Genomic DNA, 23,566 nt, shown 5'->3' on the forward strand with positions numbered 1-23,566 from the left:
AAGATTGATATTTAGCTCTCAGTGTATGGAATACATTATTGTTGATCTTACCCTGACGGAACACTAAACTATACATTTATATACATATACATATATATATATATATATATATATATATATATATATATATATATATATATATATATATATATATATATATATATATATAGATAGATAGATAGATAGATAGATAGATAGATATAAATTTCATAATAAGGGTAGAAATTGACATTATTCAATTAAAACCAGTGGTCTAGCATATTTAAAAAATCCGAAGATTAAAATTATATTACATACAAAATTAAGAGGAATGACCAGCAAAAGTGGACTCCTATATGCTAGCAATAGATGCCGAATCACCCAACCACGAAGAATATGTTCTCAAGAACATATTCCTGAGAACATATTCTTCGTGGTTTGGTGATTCGGCATCTATTTCTAGCATATAGGAGTCTACTTTTGCTGGTCATTCCTCTTAATTATATATATATATATATATATATATATATATATATATATATATATATATATATATATATATATATATATATATATGTATGTATGTATGTACGTATGCATGTACGTATGTATGTATGTATGTATGTATGTATGTATGTATGTATGTATGTATGTGTGTATGTGTTTGAGTCTGCCCGTGTGTCTACATCAATATAGTTATTCATAATCTAAAGCACTTACCCTCTTAATGTCCATTTTCAGTTGTCTGTTTATTGTGATACTAGTTTTGTTTATTCTTTTCAAAGCCACAATTGATCCCTGCAATAATAACATAAAAGTGATCAGCATTAATATAATATTCTACTTATTTTAACAAGAATATATAATATTGATAGATTTTTTTATAACACGAGATATTGAAAAAATTACACAATTGAACATGTTAAGCATTTGCCTTTACAGCAAGTAATTATAATGCATACAGGGAAATACTGTTGAATGATTTGTAGCACCACCTTGTTAGCGTAACTTTCCAGAATATTGCAGTATCGGTTATCAAACGTAGATTGATTTGATGGAATTTGAGCCCACCTACACAAGTGTGTCTCTCACTGCCTTGTTTCTCCATAACTTTCAGACAAATTGATAGTGTTTAATGAAAGTTTCTTTGTAAATCATTCAGATGGTGTAAATTACGATTATATTGGAATTTAAAGTAAAAAAAAAAAATTAAAAAAATGTAGACCTGCACACATACATACTGAAACACACTATATATATATATATCAAGAATCTCTTATCTTGAAATCGTATAGTTACACTGACATTTGTTCATATTTGGCTGATTGTCACTGATACTGAGGAAAGCCTGTATCCAGTCCTTTGACATTTTGAGAAGAGAAGCTAACTCAGTTTTAAATATAAAACTCCACCGTCTTAAGAATAGTACGGAAACATTGGATAATGTAACATTAAATATAACGTTAATTTCAAATTTGGGCAGAAGCCAGCAATTTGGGTGTGGATATGGGGGGTTAAATCGATTATATCCACCTCAGTGTTCGACTGGTACTTATTTTATCAACCTCGAAAGGATGAAAGGCAAAATCGACCCCGGTGGAATATTCCTAGATATAACATTGGTGCCTGTTAATTGGGATGGTGAGCTTGGGTTAAACAAAAAAGTCGGTCATATCCTTCTGATTCTTAGAGGTTATATAGTTATAGAACCCCTTTCCCAACAGTCCCTCTGTGTTCTTTCCAATTTTCCCGCTTTGTTCTCATGCTCACGCCGTCTGCAAACCTTCCTCCCTAAGATATTATTCCTCTGTAATTCTCAAGATTCCGTTTCTTTGGATCGAACACAAATCACGAAGTTGTGAAATAATATTTTAGTCACAAAAACATGTATGCTCAAAAAAGTACACTTGATATTAATTACCATACTGACCATCAACCGTTAAACCGACTGGGGTCGTAAGTGTTATAACTAGTGAACATTGTCCTCACGCAAACAACAGCATTAACAACTTTTCCGAGTTGTAAGCTTTTCTAGCGAACATTATTCACAATAAATCGTCATGATTTATATTACAGACACACTAATTTTATTTCTGAAGCAGCTCATTCAATTCATTTGCAGTATATAGAAAACAGTGATTAACACAACTTCTATATGAGAACTCTAGGGTATTTTATTAATTTAACACAATTTAATATTAAATTCATATAATACAGCAAGTAATAAAACACAATAATGTTGTAACACCTTTTTTTGTTTATTCATGTGAAACTCAACATTTGTAATCGGCAATAAAATAATGGTCCTTGTATTGGAACGGAACGAAACATTCATAGACATTTCGTTTACAACCTCACTGAAAATGATCCTAAGAGTATAAGACTGGAGTTATTTAATTCTGTGAATAATTAGAAATTTGTTAGAGGAAATGAATAATCATTATAGAAAAATGAATTGTCTGATATTAAAACATTTTGAATTAAATTAAATTTCAGAGGGGAAAAAAAATCTTTATTGCTATTGCATTATTTTTTTCAGAATTTAGAAAGTTTTACCAGAGGCTATTGTTGCTCAAAAATAAAGTATAAGTAAATGGATCTTCATCGGTTTCAAAGATGAGTTTTCCCAATCTTCTACCAAATGAAGTATCAACTCACTGAGTAAGCGTGTAAGTCACTTTATACGTTTAACATAATGCTCAGGTTAAATCAACTCGAAATATTGCGTAACAAGGCTGTAACAGTTATGATCCATTCGACAGGTTTACAACTTTTAGTCAGTCGGCTTGGGTCCACCCGAAGCTATAGAAAAGTGCACGGGATGCTTTGTAGTGAAGTCGAAACCTGGATATGACGATTGTGAATCGAAATTCTTAACCACTGGGCCAAAGCTATATCAATCTTTCCTAACTGCGTTCTTTTTTTCCCTCTCGCCCTCACTCCGTCTCTATCATACAAAAACACATATACCTATAGACTTACACACAGACTCAAACACACGTTTTTCATTTTGGATTGCAATTATTTGACAATCATACCACAAACTTCATACGCATTTGTGAAGTGTTCCTTTAATAAACCTCTTAGCTAAGGCGGCGAGCTGGGAGAAACGTTAGCACGCTAAATGCTTAGCGGTATTTCGTCTTTCTTCACGTTGTAAGTTCAAATTCCGCCGAAGTCGACTTTGCCTTTCATCCTTTCGGGGTTGATAAATTAAGTACCAGTAGCGTACTGGGGTCGATCTAATCGACTGCCCCCCCCACCCACTCTCCAAACATTTCAGGCCTTGTGACGAGTAAAAAAACGAATAAACCTCTTAGCTATCACTTGAAGGTCAGATATATTAATCAATTTCCATGCGAGTGCGCGTAGTACAGCTAATTTACAATCATTGTTTACGAATCATTGTTTACGATTTATTATGTGGTAAAAATAATGGAATCAATGAATTTGGTTCTGGTGCCATACGGGTGGACCCTAGCAGAAAGATCATTTACTTTGTATTTAGTTAGTTAGTAAATTAAGACATCTCAGTCTCAGCACATATTTAGTTGGTGTAATCAGATTGGTGAGGGTCAAATTTGCTGTCTGACACTTTGTTAGATCTGGTTTTGACTTTACCCAAATGACCAAGAATAGAATGATATATAATCATAATTATGTCTACAAGGTCTACCGACCTGAAAGAAATAGCACCTCTACTTCTATATATAGTCTAATGAAATCAAACTATCCTCTAAAAATAAAAATATGATAATAAAATGTACACTTGATAATATGGTCAGAAGTCAAGAGAAGATGACCATCACAACCGTAAGAGGTTTATTGCAAACCTATCAGGGGTTCACTTGAGGGGAAGCAACAACAGCAACAGAAACAGTTGCAAGTAACTCCTTAACAACCAAAGCCAATGTACAAGATATTTTACTCCATCGTTACCAACATTGCTAATGATTGTACCTTGCTGTAATTAATATGACTGCTGTATAATGAACGAAAACATCATTACGTCCAGATGCTTGGACCAAGTCTTATAATGAATCTAGATTCAGCATCAATAAATTACCTTATCGTGACCCTCTGCATTTGTTGTTTAGGTCTGGATCAGTTCTGATCAGAAGCGTTGGACATAAGAGATCTTCGTGGCGGCCCCATCCTAAGTTCAGACATAATATGTTACTTAAACCTGCCCCATCCCTATGTAGTTTCATTTTAAGTTAGCATGGTGTAAATTGAGGGAGATTCGACTGCTATTTCTAATAGAGTGACAATATAGAAGTTCATTTGTGGTATTATTCTTTTTCGTGTTCTTGTGATTAAAGGAAAATTACGATCACTATTAAGGGGAGTTTTGTTTCAGGATCAAACAGCTAACCTGTTATCATATAATAGCCATGTGTAGTATTGGTAGCAGCTTGTCAAGTAAATTTAATCTTTTCTATCATAAGAGATCATGTATCCTTTCTCTCTAAACCCTGTAGAGGTTTTTCAGTAATTGTAATCTCGGGAACACATTTGTATATTGATGTCACATCTTAGAGGCACACAACTAGAAGTAAACATTCTATGTTGCATATTATAGAGTCCAAAAATCCCATCAACAGTAACCTGACCCCAATTTAGATCCTATTTGTTTATGGTATCTTTACATTCTCATTTGCAAGAAAGTAATAATTTTCACAAATAGGTAGAAAATAGGAATGAAACTGGAAGTAGTTTTGTAGATGATTTTTTTCTTCCACATACAAATTTCATTCCAAACAAAATATCAGCAATAGTTGGTCTACACGAAATTGACTGTAATTTCTGGCTGAGAGGAACAAGAACGAAGAGTGTATCATGAATAAATGAAAGTGATTGGAATTATGAATCTAATTTCTATCTAACGTCAAAATGTTAGGAAAAATATACGTTTGTTGTTGATCGATGGAATATACGTTTATTATTGATGTAAAAGCTTTGAACGATCGATGATGACAGATAGAAAATAGAGTGCATATATTTGTTTAAACATCTTCACACTAAAGAGTAAAAAGTATATGAAGCATCAGGTGGTTGCAATTACGATAGGATCAACGATAATACATGTCCTCATTCAATGTGATAAATAGATCGTTGACCGACGATATGGTTCATAAAATATTCACAATGGAATTGGAGATTCGAAGGCCAATAAATCGATGAGGTATATTGATATATTAGTGAAGAAATGAGCGGCTGAATGAAAGTTGGCATTGATGAATGAGCGAATGATTATGGAAGATAACGAAAAGACAGAGAATCAATTCGAAATATGTAAATATATTTATTTCCCTCTGAAGAAATATCCACCGATGGTCAGAATATAAGAGGGAATATAATATCGGCAATTATCCGACGCCAAATACCACTTTTTATGGTAACAGAAAATACATTCCACAGAAACTAGTTTTAGTTGATGACGATTAAGCGTAAGATTGGACAAAAAGACCTCGTTAAAAACTGAGCAATCATCACAATGTATTAATTATATAATTTTATGCGCTTAATTTATAAAACGAAATGTAATCCTCGTTCATTATTGGTTTCGTAAACAGAAGTTGTTATGTTCATGGTCTTTCATAGGCCCACAGAGAATAGTGTGATGCATCCAACGTAGAGTAAATAGGAGTTGGAATATCACTATTTCCACCCTATTTATAGAGTATCATAGAAATGAAACGGTTATCGTCTTCCAGCTGATATCAGATATGGTTCTAGACATTTCTGAAATGAAACTAATAGAGTGAATATAATTATTTAGCTGCGTGGCGGCTCATGAAATTTATCGATATAGTTATCTAGATAGATGCTTGGCGAAATTGGAATATAGACGAAATGTCTGACAGTTAGCGAGATAAAGAGGATGAAATGTAAAAAAAAAGGGGGAAAATGAGTGAATATAAATCCACTGAATTTTAATATACTGACTTCGAAATATTGGAAACTGAACTGATTGATAGATTTTATTTGATAAACATACTGAATATCAAGTTAAGTAAATAGTTGGCCTACAACATTGCTATGCGCAGCTCTATCTAGTTATCTATCGATTCTCTGCCCTACCCTTTTATATATATATATATATATATATATATATAATTTTTTTCTTGGTTCAATCACTGGACCACGATCATACTGGACCACCGTCTTGAAGTATTTTACTCGAAGGAATCGACTCTAGTACTTATCATTTTTTTAAAGCCTGATACTTATTTTAGCGGGCGCTTTTGCCGAACCTCTGTTTTACGGGGACGTAAACGAATCATCAACATAGGTTGTCAAGCGGTGGTGGAGGACAAACTCAAACATACATTACTTATCCCTTCCCATTAGGGGTGGGTGTGCGAGTAAGAAAATCTAAGAAAGGCTCAAAGGAGAAGTTCAACTCAGTGGAATTTGAACTCAGGACTTCAAGAGCAAATGCAGATAAGCAATAATTTGATGCGCTAACAGTTCTGCATACTCACTGTTTCCTGTCGTGTCTAATAATGAAGCTACTTAGGAGTTTTCAGCGTATAAGTTTAGCGATTTAGTTTCGATTCCAAGTTTAATAACTTCAATATAGAGTAAAGTTAGCATAAAATCAATCGTATGAAAACACTGTAAATGGTTTCTGCTGTTACAAGGCTACTGCTGTGTTGTAAATACTGAAATTTAATTAAAATCAGTTAAATTTTGTGATAATACAGGGCTACTATATTCCTCTTTGATAGTACATTCAGAATGTTATCCAGAATTAATCAGCTTTTCTTTTTTAGATAATCACCAATGTGTTCAATATTATAGAATTTATCCTAATCTAAAGTAATCCAGTATAGTACCTGAAGTATGAAATGACTTCCAGAGAACAAAGCTTTTCTGAAAATCTGATTTCTGTTAACTAAAATTTCTTATTATTAAAATTTTGCTATATTCGTGCTTTCAATGAAAATCCTAGTTTTGACCTATTGGTGATCAGCAGGCATCTTCATGTTCGATTGATTAATTTCATCAAGTGCGCTTCGATTTGTGGCAAGCGGAATGGACAGTACATTTAAATCGACGCGCATTGATTTTTGAGTATTTCATCGATCAAAACTGGAAGGATTAAAGTTAATGTTGGTATCATTTGAACTTAGGATGCAATGGGTCTTAATTAAAAACTGCAAGGCATTTTCTCTAAAGTTCTCATGATTCTTCCATCTTACAACTCTATATACTTACTGTACTTTGTAAATTTGCATCGGAGATGTTGATCTATAGCGTCTTTGGCTACAGCTTTTGGCAGCACATGTCATGACTGCATCCTCAAAACTCTCAGGTCTCCTAAAGAATGTTGTCGTTTTGCTGATATTTAGATCCTTCCGAAATATACTGACATACATTGGAGACATGTTATATATATATATGTATATATATAAGATAACAAATCGTATGGTTTATACTTGGTACCTTACCGGTAAAGCGAGTTCAGTTTCATAGTATTTGTACTGCATTTGTGAGGGATCGATGCCAGATAGGTCGAAACAATTTAGTGATTAATAAAACTTCTTGTATCTTCCATCTTCCATCTCTCTCATTAGCCATATATATATATATATATATATATATATATATATATATATATATATATATATATATATATATATATATATATATATATATATATATATATATATATATATATATATATATATATATATATATATATATATATATATATATATATATATATATATATATATATATATATATATATATATATATATATATATATATATATATATATATATATATATATATATATATATATATACACACATACCACTGTGTGTGTATGGGTGTGTGTACATGTGCGTGTGTATCGCGATGGATTTTTCACAGTTGCCTCCTGCCAAATACGACATGCAAGTTATTTTGTCAATCTAAATTTACGGTATCTAATCATACAGTGGAACTGAGTCCAAAACCAAGCGGTTGGGAAGTGAACTTTTAATCACACTGTCATTAATTTTTTTCGTATTTTAAAGGGAGGGAAGTGTCATCATAGGGCCTCAGAGACTATTGCGGGAGAGAGAGAGCGGGGTAGATAGATAGATAGATAGATAGAGAGAGAGAGAGAGAGAGAGAGAGAGAGAGAGAGAGAGAAAGAGAGAGAGAGATAGAGAGAGAGAGAGAGAGATAGAGAGAGAGAGAGAGAGAGAGAGAGATGATCCTCAAACTGGTGATTTGATTCAAATGATTTTAATAGAGTGTGTTCCACTAAAAGAACCAAAGAAGCAAGAAGGTAGTGTTAATCTGGATGGTGGATTACATATTTCAGTCAAGAATTCCACTACGGAATTTGAACAATATTCCCATGGAATTCGATCCGAGATTCTTACATTTATACTTATACATCGACTTGCATTGGTGCTTATTACATCAAACTCGGATAGATGAAAGACGAATTTGGTCTCAGCGGTACTTGAAGTCAGAATACTATGTATCGGAGCAGATACGATGAAGCATTCCATCTGCTCCGATATAGTAGTACTCTGACTTCAAGAACTGCTGAGACCAATTTTGTCTTTTTGATGCATTCTTTACTACGATGCTCTAAGGACTGTTGTTTCGAAGTTTGTTTTACAAAAGTAGACTTGTGCCTTGTTAGAAATCAAGAATTTGTAATATAAAAGGCAGCTGATTAGCACATCGGGAAACTACTAAGAGACATTTATTTGAGTTCTTTACATTCTGAATGTAAAGAGTTCTTTACATTCCGTCGAAATCAGCTTTAGAGGGGGATAAAATAAATAATCGACTTGACCCTCTCCTCAAATGTGCTGGTTTTGTTCCAAAATTAGAAAGAAATGGTCAGTATACTATGGAGAAAAATAATTGGTGTTATTCGTTTTTCCATCTCAATTATTTTATTGATAATTTCTGATATTTCTCAGTTCACATATTGCGAATATTGGTAGGTTTATTATTCATAGCCTCCTCCATCAATATTATCAATTATATTAGCTCAACTAATTGCTTGCAAAATAATTCAGAAAGGACTAATGTATAAGATAGGAATTTGATAGCAGTTTGTATGAAATAGTTATTTGTTTAGCCAATCAAATGCAGACTGCATCATGCTAATTCTAACGCTTGACTCGAAGTTAATCACTTTGCTACATTGTTTATGCTACAGTTAAATCTTTGATATTCTTCATATTCTTCGTCAATGACTACTTATTTTCACCCTGCAGTTGCATTAACTCTCACAACGTTAATGCTACCATATGACGCTGGTATCGCTCTTTCTTCACTGTACCATCACTCTACCACTATATAGATATCCCAGTCAAGCATTCATATAATATCCCAGTTACCTAGCAAATAAAAATCTCCTTCAACACCAGAAAAAAAAACTCATACAATAATACATAATACACGCAAACACATGCACACGCATATACAACACACGTTCATGCAAACACTTACACGTACACAAACATACATAGTAGAACTTTAGTGCTTTGGAAAGTATTCTCATGTTATCACAATCTTTCCAAATTTTAGTTGTAATTCTATTGGAGAGCCTCTCAGTGGAACACTTAAATATATCTTTCTCTGATTTAGCATAACTACTTTATCATATTTCCCTCATACCTATTATACTTAGGCGAAGAAAAAATTACGTTTAATTAATGTTCACGCAAACTAATTTTCCAACTCATGAAGCTAAAAAAAAAAATGTATACTTTGAAGAAGTATATTTAGAATATTTCTAAACTGTTAGAAAAACATTCTCATTAATCTGTAATTGTCATCCAGTAAAATTGTTGCTCAAATTTAAACGAATACTTCTCGGTTTCATTTGATATTCTCTCAAGGGAAGTACGATGAAATCAAAATGATTATGTTTGAATGTAAGAGGCGTCATAGTGATGATATTGTTTTTTTATCTTGGAGATTTTTGCTAGATAAATTTTCGAGTTAATAAAATCTGTCATGATAATTAGAGACTAAAATAATAGCTTACATAAAAAATTGTCTAAAATCGGAAATAACTTTTTAAGATACTAAATGAAAATGAAACAGATGTCTCTAGATGTTTAGTCTAAGAATTCCGAACACTTTAATTATGCTGTTCAACTTTGATCTGATACGTTTTGCTGTCTACTTTGAACCAATTCAACTACTTTACACATATGTTGTTTGAACCAAAATTTTGAGATAATTTTACTTGCACTGCAAGCATAAAAAGAAATTTAATTTATATAATTTGCTGACTTTATGGAAAATTATTCGCAATTAATATATTTATTTTTAGTGATATCAATATTTACCAATTGCTGAAACCTGTTGAAATTAGTCAGAGTGATTTAGCTCGTCACCTCACAGCACCTCACAAGAGTTTGTCCCTCAACAATGCACAGCGCATACGCAGCAGTTTTTACTTGCTCTACATATCCCAAAATTTTGAATTGACCCAGTGTTCAAGGCTTCTATTTCTTTTACATAATGTGAGTGACAACGCCAAGACGTCATAGACGCTATGTACTAATCGATGTAGTTAGCCGTAACCTGGAACATAACTGAGAGCTACTACGGTGTCCGTGGTAATATTCCTCTAAATACACACACACAAACGCATGTATATATATATATATATATATATATATATATATATATATATATATATATATATATATATATATATATATATATATATACATATATATATATGTATACATAGGGAGAAAGAGAGAGAGACATACATACAGACAGGTGGACAGACACAGGGAAATAGAGGTAGATAGCTAGCTACTTAGTTAGTTGGTTAGATATATAGATAAATAGATAGATAGATAGATAGATAGATAGATACATACATACATACATACATACATACATACATACATACATAACTAGATAGACAGGTAGATGTGTCTCTAGACTGCTGAAAATGAAACATTGCTATGAGCATGCAGCCTCACACTGAGTGAAATGACATAAAAGCATCACAGCAAACCACAGCACATACCCAAGGCACACAGAGCTGCGCTCGTTAGTGAAGTGAAAGCACGTTATAAAAATAAAACTACTGAACAATAATAATAATAATCCTTTCTACTGGAAGCACAAGGCCTCAAATTGGGAGGAAGGGATAAAGTCGATTACATCGATCCCAGTGTTTCACTGATACTTATTTAATTGACCCCGAAAGGATGAAAGGCAAAGTCGACCTCGGCGGAATTTGAACTCAGAACGTAGCATCAAACGAAATACCACTATGCATTTTGCCCGGCGTGTTAGCAATATACCAGCTCGCTGCCTTGATAATAATAATAATAATAATAATAATAATAATAATAATAATAATAATAATAATAATAATAATAATAATAATAATAATAATAATAATAATAATGCTTTTAAATATCATTACGGTGATTTAATACAAAGTTACAGTAATCGTTGATAACGATATTCGTGGGGCATAAGCGGTAGGTATGCGAACCTTACTTTCGCTCTTCATCCACTGTCTTGGGGAGATCCAGTTGGCATTTCTATTGGTATTGCTTTCTCTAAGTACATAATACTAACCCAGGTATCTGGCAGAACTACCCTTAACTGATTATTTGAGGTTACTGAGAAAACCCCACTATATTACTGAAATAATGCTACGTTAGCTTTCTCACTGCTTTCTTCTGAATATATTTTTCAGACGTATGAACTCAAATTTTGCTACTGGTCTGGCTCCGACTATGTTCTCACATCCAAAGAATTGATGTGAGAAGCGAACGCAGTGACTCGAACAAAACCAAATCCATATTTGCCCAACTAATTTGGTGACTTTGTATCTGTGTATGATTTCCAACCATATTCTTATGGCTATTATCTAGAAAAATTGAAGAATCACTTAATAGATTATTTTCTTTCCTGAATACACAGTTTTCTTTCACAAATTCACTAAGAATCATGTAGTATTTCAAGATATGCATGTTGATACTTTCAGTTTCACATTTGAGTTATATTTGCTCTGACCTATGTTATTTTACTTATTCCACACCATAAGGAATGTAATTGATCCAAAAATTAGGCTAAATTCTTTCGAATGAAAGTAACATAATGATTTCTTCTCACATGAAAACAATAAAACCTATCCGGCTTGTAAAACTAAGCTATACTACAGGAAACGTTGAAAAATATATATAAATCCAATTTCTATTAAAATAGAAACTGTTAGACATCCAACATAACAAAAGCTATGGGTGTGAATATCGATATGACGTCAAATCAAACAATAAAAAAAAATTAGTATGAATAAAAGAGAAATATCCGACAGAACTCCTTTATATCATTAATTATATAATACTGCGTCTTCTTGTATACTGGCTTAAACATGTAAAATATTATTCAATTTCTTAGAATCTTCGAAAAGAACGACAATTCGTAAGTTAAGTACTGCGAACAAAATTATGTTCGGTTCGGAGAAATAAGATGAAATAATAATAATAATAATATGCACAGTTTCATATTTGCGACATCAGTGTCGACGCCGAAAGGATAAAAGGTAAAGTCGACCATGGTGGAATTTAAACTCAGAGCGTAAAACCGGACGAAATGCAACCAAGCATTTTGTTCGGTGTGCTATGCTACCAGTTCGCTGCTTTCATATTAATAATAATACTCTTTCTACCATAGGTGGAGGGCCAGAATTTTGTTGGTATTATGTAGTAAGTCGACTGCAATGACCCCTTATTGGCACTTAATTTATCGACCCCAAAAGAATGAAAGGCAAAGTCGACCTCAGCGGAATTTGAACTCGGAGCATACTACGGACGAAATACCGCTAAGCATTTCACCCAGCGTGCTAACGATTCTGCCAGATCACCGCTTTAATAATAATAATAATATTATTATTATTATTATTATTATTATTATTATTATTATTATTATTATTATTATTATTATTATTATTATTATTATTTATAATCCTTTCTTTATTGGCTGCAAGGACCGAACACAAAAACAATTTTACCCAGTCACCTTCCGACAATAAAACATACATAGTAATAATCTTTTCTGTCATAAGTATAAGGCCTGGAATTTTGGGAGAAGGGGTTAGTCGATCACATTTACTCCAATGTTCAAGTGATACAAATTCTTTCGACCCCGAAAAGGGGAGAAGCAAAGTCAACAACGGTGGAATTTGATGACGATAAGCACTTTTGTTCGGCGTGGTAAAAATTTTGCTGGTTTGCTACCCTTACAATAAATGTAACAATAACAACAACAACAACAACAACAACAACAATATCACTAATTACGGAATGACTACCTATGTAACACAACCCACAATGCATATCACCCGTTAAAAAAGATAAAGAGAGAAAAAAACACATGACAACTTCCACAACAATTCTACTCAGTCACCTTCCGACAATAAAACATACAATACCAATCTCTCAACACTTACTCTATAGAATCTTCCCCAAACAATTGTACAATCCAGACAACGCGATCACCGCTCGGTAATATAACGCAACACAAACAGCAACCACCTTGCAAAATATTGATCTAATAAACCAAACAATAACAGTCTAAAACTAATCAGATACGAAATGCAATACATTAACATCTCAATCAACAAACTGAACCTCACAAAGAAGTACAACTGGATGAAGTATACACGCAGAAAACTACATCTGTAAAGGACAATGATATGTGTCAGCCACATAATGCTGTGCAATGGAAACTCGCATGGGGGCAAGCGAACAGAGAACTACTACTACTACTACTACTACTACTACTACTACTACTACTACTACTACTACTACTACTACTGCTGCTGCTGCTGCTGCTGCTGCCACTTATGCTGCTACTACATTTCAAATGGTCCTAATTTGTTAGTACGTCGTAGTCCACTCGAGAAGATTAATGAAGACATCCTGTAGACTATTTCGTGCAGTACTCTACTGCATCTGCTCGTTCCTGTTCATTCTGAGAACATATTAGTGAGAAATAGCATCAAATAAAGAAACGCAAGAAATAATTCAAAAGGCATTACTATCGTTGCATGAAGAAATTCTCATAACAGAACAGCTAAAGAAATCACTTAATTCTGTAAGAGTGACATTCATTCCAAAACACAATCATCTTTGACTTTGACTGATAGTTGTTGCCATCAGAAATGGACACTGGAGGAAATAACTAAAGAAACAAAAAACAAGAAAAGAACAAAAAAAAAACAGAAGGAATCTGTAATAAATGCATCCCAGATGTATTCTTTTGTCATTGATTTTTGCCTTGGTGAATCGCACATTATAACTAGGACTTGGCATTCCACTTTGATGCGGCAAAAACAGATTAAAAAGGTTTAAAATTTTTTATATTTTTTTTCTTTTATACGACTTTTAAGAACGTGAAAATCATATTCACAAGTTTTCTGAAGAAAATTATCATTCTAAAATTTCTCTGTTAAATATAGAATTCTTTGTTCGAAAGTTCGATAGCAGAACACAACTAGAACCAAGGAGATGAATATGTATCTTTCGTGTGCTTAACAGGTAATTCTTTTTAATGAACATCGGCAGAATAAATAAAAAACAAAACCCTCATAAAATGTTTGTTTTCTGATTTAAAGCCAATGGAAACGGAAATATTCATTAAATTTTGAATATCCCGAAAGGAGTCATTTATGAAAACAGCAGAAAACGATACTCCATTATCTATCTATCTATCTATCTATCTATCTATCTATCTATCTATCTATCTATCTATCTATCAGTAATACATATGTATAAACATATAAATGTATACAAGCACACACACACACACACACACACACACACACACACACACACACACATGCATACACACATAATTATATAAAAAAAAAATTACATATACATAGAGACTGACTTATATAATCATATATACGTTAAGAAATGGAAGGGAAGAAAACAAAGACGAGTCTATATTTATGAAGAATAATTTTATGAAAAAAATTAGTGGATACTCCGTGATTTCTGCCAGAAAACTAATCAATCACGCAATATTTAGGTTTAAGATATTGCATTATCACGACCTGATTTCATGAAATTCAATTTTACTAAAATTCAAGTTCATACATAATTTCTTTATGCTATCTATCTATCTATCCAACTATCTATCTATCTATCTATCTATATTATATTATATTATATATTATATATATATATATTATATTATATTTTATAATGTCTCTCTCTCTCTCTCTATATATATATATATCTATATATATATATATATATATATATATATATATATATATATATATATATATATATATAATATACATATACAAACGCACCCCCCACGCAAACATACATATATGCATCCCTCGATTAGGTACATATATATATATATATATATATATATATATATATATAATCCGAAAGGCGTTTGTCCATTGTATATGTATAATTCTGTGGAGGCGCAGTGACCCAGTGGTTAGGGCACCATACTCGCGGTCATAGGATCGCGATTTCGATTCCCAGACCGGGCGTTGTGAGTCTTTATTCAGCGAAAACATCTAAAGCTCCACGAGGCTCCGGCAGGGGATGGTGGAGAACCCTGCTGTACTCTTCCACCACAACTTTCTCTCAGTCTTTCTTCCTGTTTCTGTTGTACCTGTATTTCAAAGGGGCCAGCCTTGTCACACTGTGTAACGCTGAATATCCCCCCGAGAACTACGTTAAGGGTACATGTGTCTGTGGATTGCTCAGCCACGTGCACGTTAATTCCACGAGCAGGCTGTTCCGTTGATCAGATCAACTGGAACCCTCGACGTCGTAAGCGACGGAGTACCAACACACACATGTATAATTCTATTTCATATGTTACGTTCGTCCTATAGTCGAAAGACCAATTCTGTTATTTACTTCTTTGTTTTCGGATATGTACATTCGTTTGCCTTGCCCTTGCTTAATGGTCTTAGCTTAAGTCCCTGGCCTGCCGGTTTCGAGTAGTATTGGAGTTAAGTGGGCGAACCTACGTGGATATTCCGGACTTCGACTGTTTTGTCTTGTTTGTCGTTGTCGTGCTATCGTCCCTTTCCCGCATGTTGTGTTTTCACGGTTTTCGTTTTTTGTGTTTCTTCTGTTCTACCTTTGATTTATATATAAAAATGTATAATTATATAAGCAGCAGCACTGGGCAGTTATGATGTTTTTACACCCTTTAACGCGAGAGAATTTTTTTTACACGGTGACTGCAGTGAACTTGCCTTTAGCAGTTGAAATATATCACAAACATTTTAAAAGTAATCTAGAGTTAGTTTATTCCTAATCACTGTTTGACGCTGAAACCGCTGAATATATAACCGTAAATATATATATATATATATATATATATATATATATATATATATATATATATATATATACACATACATATATATATATTTCTATCTATCTATATTTATTTATAACAGTATGTGTATGTTTATCTATGAGATATTTCACACTGTTAAGTTGTGACTTTTTCACGTTCCTTATCAATCTGAGAGACAGAAGAAAAAAATATATGTATATATTTATTTTTAAAAGATAGCATACTTCCAGGCATTATGATGTAAAGACAACAGATACGCTGGCTTTTATATAAATAATTAAAGAAATACAGCTAGAGATTTGTATGTTCTGTATTATGCGGAGGATGGTTGGAAGAAGCTGCTTAATCATTTATTGCTGTGAATACAATATTTACTTCCGTACCCAACCTGCATCTGATCATATTTCCTGTATATGTTCATTATTTTGGTAAAAAATAAAATAAAATAACGAAAACGGTAAAAAAACATATAAGAAATCAGAATTTCTGAAAAGAAGTTTTATTTTTTAGTTTGATGTTTAATGGAAAACAGAAAATGCTAGTAAAGTTATAGTTGGAATATGTTTCTTATCCATCTATCTATCCATCCATCCACATGCACAAATAAACGCTTATATACGTTTATATGTATGTGTACGTGCGAATATATATATATATGTATACATGACCACACACACACACATATATATATAGTGTGTATTCAATTATATATGTATATACACGTTTATACACACACACACATATATATATTCGTATGTATGAATATTATAAATATATATATATATATATATATACATATATATATATACATATAAAAGTATAAATACATATTGTATAGTATATATAATGTATGCTTACAGATACACTTCACACACACACGTACATGCATATATACATACAAACACACAGCTGTACAAACGTGCGCGTGTGTGTGTGAGTGTGCGTGTATGTGTGTACGTGTGTAAATATATAATAATATGACTTGAAATCAAAACAAACACAGAAAAAAACACACGCATAGACATTATATACCTCACCCCACTGGCACACAGCATTCACACGCATAATTATCATTGATATATTAAGTACAAGCTGTTAGACTTTACCTTGTAATAACCGGTACGTGTGAAGACTTGGTGAGTATCTAATGCCAATGTATCGACAGAAGGTGCACTTGTCATTGATTGGCGCTGAAATAGAGAAATTAGAAAAAAGAAATGTTATGTTGAGGTAAATTAAAGAGGTATAGCATTTAACATACTGAAACTTGAAGCAGTGGATTCATATTTACTCCAAAATGTCAATTTATAAACAATCCTTTTTATTAAAGGCACAGAGCCTGAAATGTTGGGGGAGGGGACAAGTGGATTACATCAAACCTAGTGCTTAACTGGTATTTAATTTATCGACCCAGAAAGGATGAAAGGCAAAGTCGATCTTGGCGAAATTTGAACTCAAAACGTAAAGACTGACGAAATGCCACTAAGGATTTTGTCTGACATGCTAACGATTCTGCTGGCTCACCACCTTAATAATCCTTTCTACTATAAGCACAAGGCCTGACATTTTTGAGGAGGGGGCTATTCAATAGGATCAACACCAGTATTTCACTGCTACTTAATCTATCGACCCTAGTTCACCGCGTTTCAATTTACATATAATACAAAGACAAAACAATACAAAAGAAAAAGTGAACCGCATTTTCGAAATCTATGTTATATTTTAGGAAATATTGTTTTTGTTGTTATATAGACTCAAATTTAACTATAATGAAAAGTATTAAAGTCATGACCATTCTGACTTCTTAGGGAGTAATCTTAATGAATCTAAGACAAAATTTTCTACAGTTTCATTATGGTATCAAGTGAGAAGTGTGTTTCAATTGATAGTGATTTCGCTGCTGTTTCTCGCAGAACAACAGGCCACATAAAACCTGTTTGGTATAGTGTATAAATTCGGTAGATCATATGGTAAATTAATGCTGAGGACTGCCTGTGTGGTTAGCAGATTGCTTTCCAACCACATGATTCCGAGTTCATTCCTACTGCGTGGCACCTTCTGCTATGACCTCGCAGCTGGTGAGTGGATTTGGTTGACGGAAACTGAGAGAAACCCATCGAACATACGTTCCTTCAGACAAATTTCTTCACATAGGTGCCTTGGGAAATAGTGTATTAACACAGACAGACTCAACGAGATAAGCAATAAAGGATGGAGTCTATACAGAGTTACATGACGTGCTAGAAAAAGCAGTTACATATTCAACTCTATTAAAAACGTAAAGTTACATTAGATAGGGTAGACCTGTATGTATTTTATTAAAAATACAAAAAAAAAATTAAAAAAAGAACTGCATAGGACTTGAATCCCGTTGGTGCTAAATTCTGCTGAATTACGACTGAAATGAGTTTAAACATCACTACCAACAGCAACAATTCACGCGCATTCTGTTCAATTAAATTAGTGCGCCTGGATCTTCACTCGGCTTCTCGAGTTACCACTAAGCATTTTAAACGATATATTGGCGACATTAAACATTTATTTATTACGGTATTTATTCTGAGAGATGGATTATAGATTCTTTATCTTTTATTTGTCTCAGTCATTTAACTGCGGCCATGTTGGAGCACCGCCTTGAATAATTTTAGTAGACTCCAGTACTTATTTTCTTTTTAAGCGTTGTATTTATTTTATCGGTAATTTTGCCGAACCGCTACGTTACATAGCTGTAAACACACCAACATCAGTTGTCAAGCTGTGGCGGGAAACAAATAAAAATGCACACACGTACAGTGGTATGGTTGTAAGTATCCCTGCTTGTCAAGCAAGAGACTGAAGTTCGATTCACCGCCGTGAGGCTCATATTTTAGGTAAGGAGTGGCTGTATGGTAAGAAGTTTGCTTCCCAACTACATGGTTCTGGTTTTAGTCCCACTGCGTGGCACTTTAGTCTTCTATTATAGTCTCGGGTTGACCAAGTCCTTGTGAGTGGATATGGTTGACAGAGACTGAAAAAAAGCCCGTCGTATATATATATATATATATATATATGTAATGCGTTCGTGTCTTTGTGTCTGAGTTTATACTCCCATCACCGCATGGCAACAGATGTTGGTGTGTTGACGCCTCTATAACTTAGCGGTTCAGCAAAATCGACAATAGAATTAGTACTAGGCTTACAAAAATATATCCTGGTGTCGATTTGTTCGACTAACCGCTCTTCAAGGCAGTACACCAGTATGGCCACACTCAATGACTGAAACAAGTAAAGAATAAACGATATATATACGATGATCTTCTTTCAATTTCCGTCAACCAAACCACTCACAAGGATTTGATAGGTCCGAGGCTGTAGTAGAAGAAACTTGCCCAAAAAGCCAAGGTGTGGGGATGAACCTGGGGCCATGAAATTGGGAAGCACATCTTTTACCACGTAACCACACCTACGCCTTAACGAGTTTTATAGATTTAGATCTGTGATGTTATTGAATTCCGGAATTCATTTGACATTGTTATGTCCAGGTTATGACAAAAAGGAAACAACAATTCTGTAAGCGGCGGCATAAGTGTGTAGTGAAGTGTGTTTCGCAGTCTTACGGAACATTGGTCTGTCCCAATGCCACATCCTAGTGCGTGTGTTTGTGTATGTATGTGTGTATATGTGTGTGTGTGTGTGTGTGTGTGTGTGTGTGTGTGTTTGTAACAGGGTTTCTGTGTTTGCATTTATTTTCCCTGTGTAAAGTCGTATCGAGTTGTGTCCTTTATGTCTAAAGCAGGCATTTACGGATCGATAAAATATATGCTAGAATTAAATTCGTGCTAGAATCCGTTCGATTGACTTTGAAGGTGATGCTCCAGCTTGGCTGCAATGCAATGTTCGGGAAGAGCAAATGAATAACTTTGATGTGGTTTCTAACTTCATTAAGCACGACAAAAATTTCAAATTAGCAAGGGATCATTCAAAGTAAATGTATGGTCAAATCTATGCAGTGGCAATCTGTTATATTTGGATTCATTGAAGGCATGGAAGGGTGAAAGATACTATACTTTTGTTGATAAACAGGGTCTCGTTGTGGTTCAGAAACAGCAATAGTTGTAACAACAACAAAGATATCGGCAACAACAACAATAATAAAGCAATACAGCACTAACATCAACCACAATAACATTTTTAACAGATATAACAAAAATGACAGCAACAATAACAAGGAAACAGTAACTGCAGCAAAAATAATTATGAGTTCACTTCGCAAATAATGCGTGGTTTGTTCCATGAAGAAGACTCGCAAACAATACAATTCTCCCTACGTTACAATTACATTATACATTTTTAGTAAGTTCTTTTTTTGACATTTATTCACTAAAGTCCAGAAGAATATTGCTTTGGAACCATCTTGAAATCTATTAAAGGAGACATTCCAGGAATTGTATTTTCTGACATTTATTCAGATTACTCAATAAGGGACACATGTATGTTACATATCCCTGTATTTTTTTTTTGTTTTTCAGAATGGATCAGTCTCCAAGCAGGTGTGGCTATACTTTCTATAGCCCGCCCGAAGATAATTATCTACCTCTAACAGAAGCTATAAATCGAAGAGGAAAGTAATAGATGTTCCTGATGCTTTCACTCTCATGAATTGTTCACATAACACGATGAATGTTTCTTCAGTGTGAATTGATGGGTTTCTCAAAGAAGAAAATAAATAAATTCAAAATCACTATCGATAGAAACGAAAATAGCTTTCAAAAGTTACTGATCCCTCACACTCAAGCCTGATTTAACTTTGTCATCGAGATCAGAATTAAACAATATAATTGTATTAGGTGCTGGCCGTTTGGAACATGAGTCAGAACTACGGATTAACTTTGCATTTTTTTCTCAGTCATTATGATAATGTAGTGAATAATTGTGTTCATTATTATACATCAAGTTGATTACCTTCCAGTCACGAATCGAATAAGATGTGTTCGCCGAATATGTCTGACAGTATCAAAACATATCTGTTGCTGTCGCCTTTATTTGTCAATATCAGACTAAATTAGTATTAATCTTTGAGCCAATGATTTATCCCCGTATCACATAACTATAATTAGCTATTAATCTTTAAATCTTGTACTACGACGCATTCTAATTAAAAAAATCACTATAGACAGAATGTCTGAGTTGTTGCATTTATGAGGGAAATAAAGTCAATATGCTTCCTGTAAACTTGAAATACGGGCACAATTGAATATTTTTTAGAGCCAAAATTGTGTTTAATAATTTATACATATTCCTATTTTCACAAATTCATTACTACCCTAAAGGAGGCCAACTAGCGAATTTTGAAAAAAGCCATGGATATGCATGCGGCTCCCCAGGTCTGCTTCATTTTTGCACTTTTGTTGCATTTAGGACAAACAAAAAACTCGTCCTTACTGTTGGCATTAATCTGGTCTTTGTGAAATCAAATGACTTTTCGGACCCGCTAGACATCCATATACTTTGTCATACAATTGTCGCAAAATGCTTTCAGATTGCTCAAGACCGATCTGTGCATAATCAGCCTGAAATTGTATGTCGCCATGAAATCCCATATGAATAACAACTGCTGTTGTTAGAAACACATTCAGGTTGAAAAGTGTTTGGGATTTGAGGTCAAGCCTTCTTAATGAAGTGTTCAATTCTACGTATTTCAATTACTTACAACCTTCGTGGATCACTTCTTTCCAAATCGATTGACATCCCGTCATTTGTTTCCGATCTTCAACATCCACACTAAGAGTCGGAAGTTTGTTTGTGAAGGGCATCACAAAACTATTTTTGGGGGTTAGTCTCGGATGTTTACCATGTTACAACCTTTAAAACAACTACTTAGGTAACCTGTCATCCTCTGATCGCATATGCAGAAATTCTCGATACTGATATGTTGGTGTCTAGTGTTCAGAATTCCTCAATAGTGATATGTTGGTGTCTAGTGTTAGAGACTGCTATTTGATGTTTAGGATCCTTGATGGAATCTTTTCAAGTCTTTGATGCAGTGACGATTTGTAATCCAATTCTCTGAAGAGTATGAAAGGACGATTCACAGACGTTGAGCTTTGATTTGATGCTGATGCATCTGTCAGACTATACACGATTTTCAAGATTTCCGAAAGCTTGGTTAATTTTCTTCTGCTCCTCAGATTTATTTCACAATCAAGGGATTCATATTTAGCGAAAATATTGCCAAAGGTAGACGAAAGAGTCGACTACATCCAAACGGAATCCGGATGAAGATGTTTGATTCGACATTTGAGGTAGAGAGAACATGGTCTTTGTTTTCTTCAGACTGATAATAACTCTAACGTCAATACATGCTCTATAGAAGCACATCTACCGCCACATTTCCTTCTTTGTGATCTACGATTCTGTTTCGTCAGCGTAAAAGACCTCACGAACAAGGATCTCACATGAGTTTCTTCGCTTTTCGACGGATTTTGGTTTTCATCTGCTCACCATGTAAGTTCGGAGAGATTGTCCGTTTAGTCACCAACAACCAGACTATTTGACAGAGTGTTCTGGATTACATGTTACCAAATGCATTTGAGAATGATATAAAACGCGCACGTTTGTGGGCACAAGCACGCATGCGCAGACAAGTGCGCTGGCACAAGCACGCATGCGCAGACACGTGTGCTGGCACAAGCACGCATGCGCAGACACGTGCTCACTCACACTCACATTTGGAAGGAATTGTGATGGTGTGATGCAGCAACCTTAAGTTCGTAGGGGAAAGAGGATAAGTGTAACAATTAGAAATCCTGAACTTTGTCTCTTTGAAAGAAATTGAAAACGAATACCAATGTATGAATTGGTTGAATTCTTCCTTCTTCACTGTAATTTTTTCTTGTTACTGAGTTCAGAGATTGGGGAAGCTGTGATGTACATCACGTCTATTGGCCCGACTATTCCAAGAGGGGGGAAGAAAAACAGCCCAAATACTTGACTGAAATTTTATTTATCGATGCCGAATAGTTGACAGACAAAGCCGATGAAGGGAGTATCTGAAATCAGAGTACAAAAAATCGGAACAAATTCAAGGTGGCTTATCCGGTGCTCCGACTCTTCAGCCAAGACATCATAATGACAGATTACCAAACTGATTGGCAGACCTCTACTAAAACATTTAACTTAGTTTTGTCTTACAGCGGAGACGGCACTCACCTCTATACTTTCTTATATATTTTCAGGAGACATATAACTCTAA

General features: G+C 33.9%; 1 protein-coding gene across 1 annotated transcript in view; it reads right to left on the reverse strand.

Annotated features, from left to right (window-relative positions):
- LOC106867808 (atrial natriuretic peptide receptor 1) overlaps positions 1–23,566 on the reverse strand; it is an 898,165-nt gene that overhangs the window by 324,711 nt on the left and 549,888 nt on the right. The window contains exons 9-10 of the mRNA XM_052970159.2: positions 17,442–17,525; positions 700–777 (exon numbers count right to left, since the gene is read on the reverse strand). Of these exons, the coding sequence (XP_052826119.1) occupies positions 700–777; positions 17,442–17,525 (162 nt within the window). The remainder of the gene's footprint in view (positions 1–699; positions 778–17,441; positions 17,526–23,566) is intronic.

Source organism: Octopus bimaculoides, chromosome 8 (genome assembly GCF_046866305.1).
Source record: "Octopus bimaculoides isolate indiv1 chromosome 8, ASM4686630v1, whole genome shotgun sequence".
NCBI classification, from domain to species: Eukaryota; Metazoa; Mollusca; class Cephalopoda; order Octopoda; family Octopodidae; genus Octopus; species Octopus bimaculoides.